At 37.0% G+C, this 9,754-nt stretch overlaps 1 protein-coding gene across 1 annotated transcript; it reads left to right on the top strand.

Annotated features, from left to right (window-relative positions):
• Positions 1–699: 699 nt before the first annotated feature.
• On the top strand, positions 700–9,428 carry LOC125260579 (stonustoxin subunit alpha-like). The gene is made up of 3 exons (XM_048179015.1): positions 700–939; positions 8,488–8,529; positions 8,738–9,428. Exons 1-3 carry the CDS (start codon positions 765–767, stop codon positions 9,298–9,300), a joined length of 780 nt encoding a protein of 259 aa, XP_048034972.1. The 5' UTR covers positions 700–764; the 3' UTR covers positions 9,301–9,428.
• Positions 9,429–9,754: the final 326 nt, after the last annotated feature.

A 9,754-nucleotide genomic window follows, 5' to 3' on the forward strand; every position in this document is an offset into this window, starting at 1 on the left:
TATTAGGCTACTTTAGTACGTGATCCCAGTCTTTTATTCCTGTTGTGGTAAAATTGAAAATGTCCTGGAAAAGTCCTGGAAAATGATCGCTGAAAAAGAGTGGGAACCCTGACAGTATTATACACAAACCTGTAGGGTCACTGCAATAATGAATGAGCGAAAACTCTTTGAATGAATTGAGCACAAATTAAATAGTTGCGTTGCTGTTTCCTCTGTGTGTGTGTCTCAGAAATCAGAGCTTGGCAAGAGTAAATCAACTAAAATACTACAATCATACACATGTTCTAGTATTTGATATGTATATTTAAATTATTTATACCTTGTACGATATAATACATGAATTAATGGAATAAGCACAGCAGGATCTCAACCAGCCGCGTTTCGTCACTGTGCGGCTCTCAGAATCCAAGCTACAGTGAATGCAGAAAAAAACATGTTGCAAACATAGAGGAATGCGTGTCTAGTACTGGATAGCTTGTACTGTTATTAAGCCCAAAGTTCAGTGTTTTGTAAGATTAAAGCTGCCAAAGAAAACACAACTTTAATCTGTCAACATTGCATACATTTGTAAAACATTAAGCCAGCACAACAATATTTTTTGAGGAACAGTCATATGCTGTTGGCTATTCTGTCTGTCATTGGCTAAATTGTTAATCATGTGACCATTACTAAAGATTATGGTATAAAAGCATTCGATCTGTAACACTCTGAACATACAGATACAGCACACACATCTCCAACACGCTTTAGCTAAAGCATTAAGAATGAAGTTCAGAGTAGCAGTTCTTCTGCTTCTGTACAAATGTCTTGTTTTCTCGACAGAACCTGCCGCCTCAGAACCAACTTGTCCTTTGAAAACATGCTCAGATGTACTGAAGAAACTACAAGATCTGGAAATCAGACTTGCTGAGATTGAGGAACTCAGAAGGGATAAACAAGGTGAGGCTACACTCAAAAAAGTAATTGAAAGCAGAAAAATTTGTTTTTTTCTTTTAAAAACATGAAAAAACAAGAATTCAACTAGAGTTTTCGTTCAGGGAACGACTCTGTCCATAAATTTGGCAACTTACATGTGTTTATCTTTTAAATATTATCCTTATACTAGTTTATCTCAGATGTAATAATTTATTTCACACCTGCACTCACAACTACCTAATAGCCAACAGCTTTGGCTCACTGCCTGTTTTATTATTGCTGACCATCTATCAAAATCTGTGTGGCAATGCTGCTCGACTCGCTGGACAGCACAGAGATATAGTGAAGCCCAGACCTGTGTCCATTTAAATCATCATACTCAGATGTCATAACTTTTGTTTTAGACAATACTCTGAGATTTGGAGAATGAAGGAACTTGAAATAATATGACAGATATGAAAAGAAATAACATTGTATCATAGTTAATGTTCACAGCACATCTATTATAGTTCTATTATGATTTCTATTCATACAACAGTTGGATATAATAATGCCATTGTCTCAAAGAATGGTTGTTTCAGTATATGACTTTAGTCAAATATGAATTTGAGACTAATTATTAAAGGTGCCCTAGAATTAAAAATTGAATTTACCTTGGCATAGTTGAATAACAAGAGTTCAGTACATGGAAATGACATACAGTGAGTCTCAAACACTGTTGTTTCCTCCTCCTTATATAAATCTCATTTATTTAAAAGACCTCCGAAGAACAGGCGAATCTCAACATAACACCGACTGTTACATAACAGTCGGGATCATTAATATGTACGCCCCAATATTTGCATATGCCAGCCCATGTTCCCAACATTATGAAAGGCATTACACAAGGGCAGGCAGTATTAACGTCTGGATGTGCAGAGCTGAATCATCAGACTAGGTAAGCAAGCAAGGAAAACAGCGAAAAATGGCACATGGAGCAATAATAACTGACATGATCCATGATAACATGATATTTTATTGATATTTGTAAATTGTCTTTCTAAATGTTTCGTTAGCATGTTGCTAATGTACTGTTAAATGTGGTTAAAGTTACCATCGTTTTCTTACTGTATTCACGGAGACAAGAGCCGTCGCTATTTTCATTATTAAAGGTGCCCTAGATTATGTTTTTAAAAGATGTAATATAAGTTTAAGGTGTCGCCTGAATGTGTCTGTGAAGTTTCAGCTCAAAATACCCCATAGATTTTTTTTATTCATTTTTTTAACTGCCTATTTTGAGGCATAATTAGAAATGAGCTGATTCAGGGTGTGTGGCCCTTTAAATCTCGTGCCCCAAGAGCTCGCGCTTGCCTTAAACAGTGCCTTAACAAAGTTTAAAGCTAATATAACCCTCAAAATGGATCTTTACAAAGTGTTCGTCATGCATGCGGCATGCATGCGTCGGATTATGTGAGTATTGTATACTATTATGATTGTTTACATTGATTCTGAATGAGTTTGAGGCTGTGCTCCGTGGCTAACGGCTAATACTACACTGTTGGAGAGATTTATAAAGAATGAAGTTGTGTTTATGAATTATACAGACTGCAAGTGTTTAAAAATGAAAATAGCGACGGCTCTCGTCTCCGTGAATACAGTAAGAAACTATGGTAATTTTAACCACATTTAACAGTACATTAGCAACATGCTAATGAAACATTTAGAAAGACAATTTACATATATCACTAAAAATATCATGTTATCATGGATCATGTCAGTTATTATTGCTCCATCTGCCATTTTTCACTGTTGATCTTGCTTGCTTACCTAGTCTGTTGATTCAGCTATGCACAGATCCAGACGTTCTGCCCTTGTCTAATGCCTTTCATCCAGACGTTAATACTGGCTGCCCTTGTGTAATGCCTCAATCATGGGCTGGCATATGCAAATATTGGGGCGTACATTTTGAGGGTTATATTAGCTGTGTAAACTTTGTTTATGCACTGTTTAAGGCAAGCACGAGCTCTGTGGGTGGGGAGCGCGAGCATTTAAAGGGGCCGCAGCATGAATCGGCTCATTTCTAATTATGCCCCAAAATAGGCAGTTAAAAAAATGAATAAAAAAAAATCTGTGGGGTATTTTGAGCTAAAACTTCACAGACACATTCAGGGGACACCTTAGACTTATATTATATCTTGTAAAAAACGTTTGATGGCACCTTTAAGGTGAACTTGTTTGAATTGAATAGAACCCTGAAAAAAAACATTAAGTGCTGTAAAAAAAAAATTGGAAAAAAATATTATTTTAAGGTACTTTATAATATAACGCGCAATATTGGAAATAACTTAGAATAAGTGTAAGTGTATATAGTTAATATTTTTCCTCAGAAATGTTGTTTGTATTGAATCAATTGGTGTTATTATAAGCTTTAGCTGTAATTGTAAACACCTTATACATATTTTCCAACATCTATTTATTTATTCCATTCTCTTTTGCTGAATAATGCTTTATATTCATTGAATTTCATTACGTTTTTCATGAATATTATTAAAATTGCAAGTGTAGACAGTTAAAAACAAATATAATACTGTTCTTCATGTATCATGAAACACTGACATAAAACCAAAAACATTGCAGTTCATGAAAATTCAACATTACGCAATCTTATGAGAGGAAAGTTATGAACATGAACCCCCATAATCTCAAAGTACGAAACTTCAAAAAGCTTTTTTTTTTCAGAGGTGAGGCACATGTACACATCACATTTGGTGCAGTTCACCCTAACAATACCCTTACAACCACTTGCACCTGCCTTTGTGAGACACCATGGTAGGCCAGTGGTTGGTCTGGTCTGGCTGTGGTTGCAGGTCTCTGATGTTGATTTAATCCATAATACAAATGTCATGGCAGTCCTTAACATATGACTAATCAACATTATATCACTAGCATTAATGTTTTTATTGTTACATATTAACAGACTGCAGTTGGCCTTTGCTAGCTATCTAACCTATTATAATAATGTCATTCCATTATTGCGCAGTGTTGCCATATGGCAACACAGACATTTTATCAATTTACCAAAAACTAATTTCATAAAAACTTTTTTGAGTGGTGAATATGTCATCATAACTTACCTGAGATGATGTTAACAATTTTTTTGTGAATGTGACATGGGCGGGTCCTTGTTTGTTACTGACGTTTTTGTTTGCTTTCAGCAACTACCGACAAGAGACGGCAGTCTGTCAGAAAATCGTGCCACAGAAAAAAATTGCATGTCATGTGACTTAACCAAAGCACATCATTGGCTAAACTAAGGTCTTCTCTTACCAACAAAAAAAACTGAGAATGTTCTCTTAAAGAGACAGTGGCAAGGAAATGAACACAAAGATCACGTTGCCATATGGCAATATATACTATCTATAGAGTTAAATTCTTAAAGGATTAGTCCACTTTTAAATAAACTTTTCCGGATAATTTTCTCACCCCCATGTCATCCAAGATGTCCATGTCTTTCTTTCTTCAGTTGAAAAGAAATTAAAGTTTTTGATGAAAACATTCCAGGATTTTTCTCCTTATAGTGGACTTCAATGGGCACCAAACAGTTGAAGGTCAAATTAGTTTCACTGCTGCTTCAAATTGTTCTACAAGATCCCAGATGAGAAATAAGGGTCTTATCTAGTGAAACCATCTCATTTTCTGAAAAAATTGAAAATTATATAAGTTAACCATAAATGCTCATCTTGAACTAGCTCTCTTCTTCTACTCCTCTATCAGAAGTGTATTACTGCCCTCCTCAGGTCAAAGTTTGAACTAATTTTTATATGCAATATGCTAGTTCAATAGTACATAACAATTAGTGACCTGACAGTGTTCATTTCTAAAAATGTCCCAAAGTGTAGCATGTACTATCAGGAGTTTTATCTCCGCTCCTGTCGTCTTTATTCTCGAGGGAATAAAAGTCTCATGCAAGGCTCGGATCTCGTGTTTGCCGAGGCAGCGCATAGATCACAGGCTTGCAATAAGAATATAGTAGCTCGGATCTCGTGTTTGCAGAGGCAGCGTATATAGCGTATATATATATATATATATATATATATATATATATATGTGTGTGTGTGTGTACATATATATAATATGTGTACATATATATACTTTGGTTATGTGGGAGAGGTCTTGGTACTTGTCCTAGGTTCCTGTGCTGGAGCTCCTTGTAGTCGCATAATGCGAACAACAGATGCTTTCCTCACGGGCTGAGGAGCGATCATGGATGGTCGCTTAGAGTCTGTGGATATGTTATCATTTTCCTGGCACCTGCCTGGTGATGATGACTCTACATCCCTGGATACCAGATTTAGGGAGTGAACATCCTGTCGAGACAGGGGGTTGAGGCCCAGGGAACGGAGACTCCACCCCAAGGTGTTGGAGCTCATATGGAGGAGCAGATGTGGCTGAGGCTGTGTCTGTACACGGTTCCCTGATCGTTCTACTCCCGGGAGTTTTGGAGAGCAGAGTTATAGTGAGGGTTTGGCCTCTGAGGGAGCGCAACTCATAGACTCAGGTCTCTCAACTGAGGTTGTGAGACCATGCTAACTCAGGAGCACAAGGAAATCTTCAGTTGGATCCAGTTACTACCCGGTTGGTACAGTGCTGGAATTTCAGCAGAATCGATTCTCTGCAGGGTTATCCTCCTCCACTTTAAAGGTTTGCTTGTCTTAGTTGTGCTCGCCTGATTTCAGCATCATTTTCGACGCAATGTGAGTTCCCTTGAAAGGGAACATCTCAGTTTCGACTGTAACCTTAGTTCCCTGAAGAGGGAATGAGATGGTGCGTCGCCCTGCCATACTTCCGGCATGCCTTTGAATGACTTGCTTCGGCCTGTAGGAAGCTGACATTGTTTGGTCTGGGTGCACTATGTAGTTTCCTGGTCATGATGTGACCCACCTTCCTGCATGCCACTGGACTGTTTTTATAGGTGCTTCACAATGCAGATCAACCACGCAGAGGGTTTCAACAGCATAATTTTCTATGTCTTTTTACATTTAATATTAAATTTAATATTAAATATAAATATTAAATTTTAAAAAAGGAATGACCAAAAGATACATGGACGGAACACACTGAGCTTTGTGAACCACTGCCAGTGGGAAATCAAACAGGAAGTGTTTGTCAGATCTCACAACAGGTTTTGGGGAACACAAATATCTTTGCGAGGGAATGCAAATGTTTTGCGATGGAAAAATTAAAAAAATGTATTTTTTCCTCCCATCCCAAATTTTTTCCACCACTATGTCCCTTTAGGGGCTCCGTAGTATTGTGCTGTGCATTTATGAATTTTATTTTGAAAATATATTATTTTTGAGGCTGATCTGGCTCTGTATGAATTGGTTGATACAATGTCAAATGTAATGAGCAAAACATTATTTTATCGTAACAACAATGCATGCAACCAAAACTGATCTTGATTCAATGCTACAATGCAGAACGCACACAGAAGTGAAGGGGTCAAGTCACCTTTATTTATATAGCGCTTTTTACAGTGCAGATTGTGTCAAAGCAGCTTTACATTGATAACTGGTACATAATTTTTGCTGCACAGCAGCTCTTAAAGAATAGTGTCAATGCAGGCAGATCAAGGGGTGACGCCATACTACATCCACAATAGAGAACAACCATGCACACAACACCATGTTCAGGTTTGACTGTATCGTGGCATAATTGCAAAAAAATAAAAATACTTCAGTGATCATATATTGTTATAATGTCAAAACACAAATCTAAATGAAACTTAAAAATAAATAAATAAATAAATAAAAATAGCTATGTGTAAAAAAATGAGTGATGCTCTTCAGCCATCTTGTGGTTGTTCTTAAAATTTCAAGTTATTTTAATTTTAAATGTTTGTTTTTCAGTAGATGCCAGCAATCTTCCACAAAATCATGACACACTGTCCATGTTATCTCCATGAACAAAATTAAGAAATTAGATATAAATTATCACCAATGGAAACACATTATAAAATCACCATTTAAGTGGTCATGCTTATGATTATTATTTTTTATGGATTTATCAAGGATTCTTGATGCCTATTCATCATACAGTAAACATTTTTCTTTTATTCATATTATATATACTTTTTTCATTTCAAAAGCTTACAAAGTGGGACGATTTGACAATGCCGTACCGACTCTTATTCTACCTGGCAGAAATAAGGCCATCCTAAAGACGGCACGGTTTGACCAATCAGATGAAAGGGGCGTTTTGGCACCTCCCACATGTGTGAATTAAATATCAAAGCCATAAACTGATTCATAAATCACAACTGAAAAATGAGAAATCAGGCCAAAATCTAATTTTCCATTAATTAACCCTTTGAGCCGTATGGTCCCACATATAGGGTGTTTATTTCTGTGCCCCTGGCCGTCCGGTCCCACATATGGGATTTAGTATGTTGGGCGATGTCACATAACTGCCAGATTCAAACTGCTTTTGCGCTTTGGCTGCGAGACGGACATGCTCAGCACTTGTCATATGCAGTGTTTTCATCCACATGTTTTTTTTTTAGGTTTCAGACATTTAAATACGCATAAGCACCAGTAAAACAACACATTTAGAGTTTATAAAATACACACTGATGCCAGACATCAGTGGAAGCAGCAATAACAATCCATTCATATATAATTTGCCGACATTTATACATATCAGACACACACAATGGGCCTAAGTAACTATAACGTTTACTCTATTATTCTTCCAGTTCACCAGACACTTACTTTTTCGGGAGAAACTGTTGAATTCACATTCTGTACTCTGTGAACTGCGAGAAAAACTAAGATGGCGGCGCCCGCGTTATGGACCAAGATAAAGATCATTTATAAAGTTTTTTAAATGACAAAACACACTGAAAGGTTTAAACTAAACAAAAAACAAATAAACGAGCTGTCTTTTAATTTCTCGTTATTCCATTCCAAATAGGAAATGAAATGATCAAAATGTACACAGATCACAGGGCTTTCTTCAGTGCAGAAATAAATTCACCTATGACTCTACACACGTCATGGAAATAGGTACCAAATAAAAATCACACATTTAAATACTGATGATCCCAAATATGTTTATAGAAGAATTTAAAACCAAAACATCATTTTTATGATTTTAATAACTGAAAGCTGAAATCTAGTCTTCCATGTATTCAGTACATTTTCATAATAAACAGTAGAATTATAATATACTGTCGGCTAATCAAATGATTGAGCAGGAGACATTTATTGATTGATCAGAGTCTCTTTGAAGAACATTACTAAGGAGATTGAAGTTTAATCCACATCTTATGAAGTGATATGATTTCTCTGTATGGGGAGCAAAGTGAAATTTGATCGATTCCCTCTGATCAGTTCATGTCTACAGAAGACAAATCAAATATGGTGACGTGTCAATAATATCAAACCCTCAGTAGTGTCTGTGTCAGGAAACAGCAGAGGCATTTCTCTAAATATCTTCTGTGTTGGAGGATTTCTGCATGTGTGAGCGATGGATGCAGGGATCATTTCCTCCTGATATGATAATCACACTATTCATGTCTCTTGATTTCCACAGACAAAGACTTTGTTCCCAAGACCAGGAAGGACTTCCTACAATGTAAGTCACTGAGAAAACAAGCAGAGAAACTCACTGAGTGAGAAAACACGACAGAAGAGTTTTAGAGTTGATCATGATAATGATGATTTTCACAGGATATCTGGAAAACTGTACTGAGACACTGATGAAATACTGAACATGAAGACTTCAGACACATTAAAAGATCAGATTGATGATTCCTGATTGTGATGTGTTTTATCTCCATCAGATTCCCAACAGATCACTCTGGATCTGAACACAATGAATAAACACCTCCGTCTGTCTGAGAATAACACACTGATTATTCGCACTGACACACTGCAGTCGTATCCTGATCATCCAGACAGATTTGATGGTTCGTCTAATTGTCAGGTGTTGTGTAGAGAGAGTGTGAGTGATCGACGCTCTTACTGGGAGGTTGAGTGGACTGGAGAATATGGGTGGATATCAGTGTCATATAAGAGCATCTGCAGGAAGGGATGGATTGAGTGTATGTTTGGATGGAATAATCAGTCCTGGAGTTTGAGCTTCTCTTCAATCCTTGGTTACTCATTCAGACACAATAACATACAGACTAAACTCCCTGTAAAGCCCATCAGCAGTGGAATAGGAGTGTATGGATTGGCTCACTATAGAATAGGAGTGTATGTGGATCACAGTGGAGGAACTCTGTCCTTCTACAGCGTCTCTGGAGACACAATGATCCTCATCCACACAGTCCAGACCACATTCACTGAGCCGCTCTATCCTGGGTTTGGGTTTAGTCTTGGATCATCAGTGAAACTGATTTGATGAATCAGAACAGAGAGATTCTACCCATAATGCTTTGAGCTGTTGATGAATCAGATGTTATAGAGTCTCTTCATTACATTAATACTGTGACACTGAAATATCATGTCAATAAAAGTGTGCAACACAGATCAGTGTGTGTGTGTGTGTGTGTGTATCTGTGCTTTTCTCAATCTCTATTATAGTTCTATTATAGTCACATCAATTATAATTTATGAGTGTAGAATTGAGATTTGTTCAACATCTTTTAAGTGTATTTCAGGAGTCAAATCACAGAAGCAACATTATTAAGTTGGCTTGAAAAAGCTGAAATGCTGTTTAAACTTATTATTAGTGCTGCCTGGAGCATCATCACTGGCAGCTGCCAAGACACTCCCTAGCAACCAGACAGAGTACCCTAGCAACCGTTTAGCAAGACCCATATCTCTGCATCAGTTCATCATATAGAAATGGGATT

The sequence above is a fragment of the Megalobrama amblycephala genome, linkage group LG24, assembly GCF_018812025.1.
Source record: "Megalobrama amblycephala isolate DHTTF-2021 linkage group LG24, ASM1881202v1, whole genome shotgun sequence".
Taxonomy (NCBI): Eukaryota; Metazoa; Chordata; class Actinopteri; order Cypriniformes; family Xenocyprididae; genus Megalobrama; species Megalobrama amblycephala.

Excerpts from the sequence above, each read along its gene's own strand:
- LOC125260579 (XM_048179015.1), top strand. The coding sequence starts at position 765 with ATGAAGTTCAGAGTAGCAGTTCTTCTGCTTCTGTACAAATGTCTTGTT. Across the intron at positions 940-8,487 it reads ACTCAGAAGGGATAAACAAG|ACAAAGACTTTGTTCCCAAG; the intron begins GTGAGGCTACAC and ends TGATTTCCACAG. Across the intron at positions 8,530-8,737 it reads CAGGAAGGACTTCCTACAAT|ATTCCCAACAGATCACTCTG; the intron begins GTAAGTCACTGA and ends TATCTCCATCAG.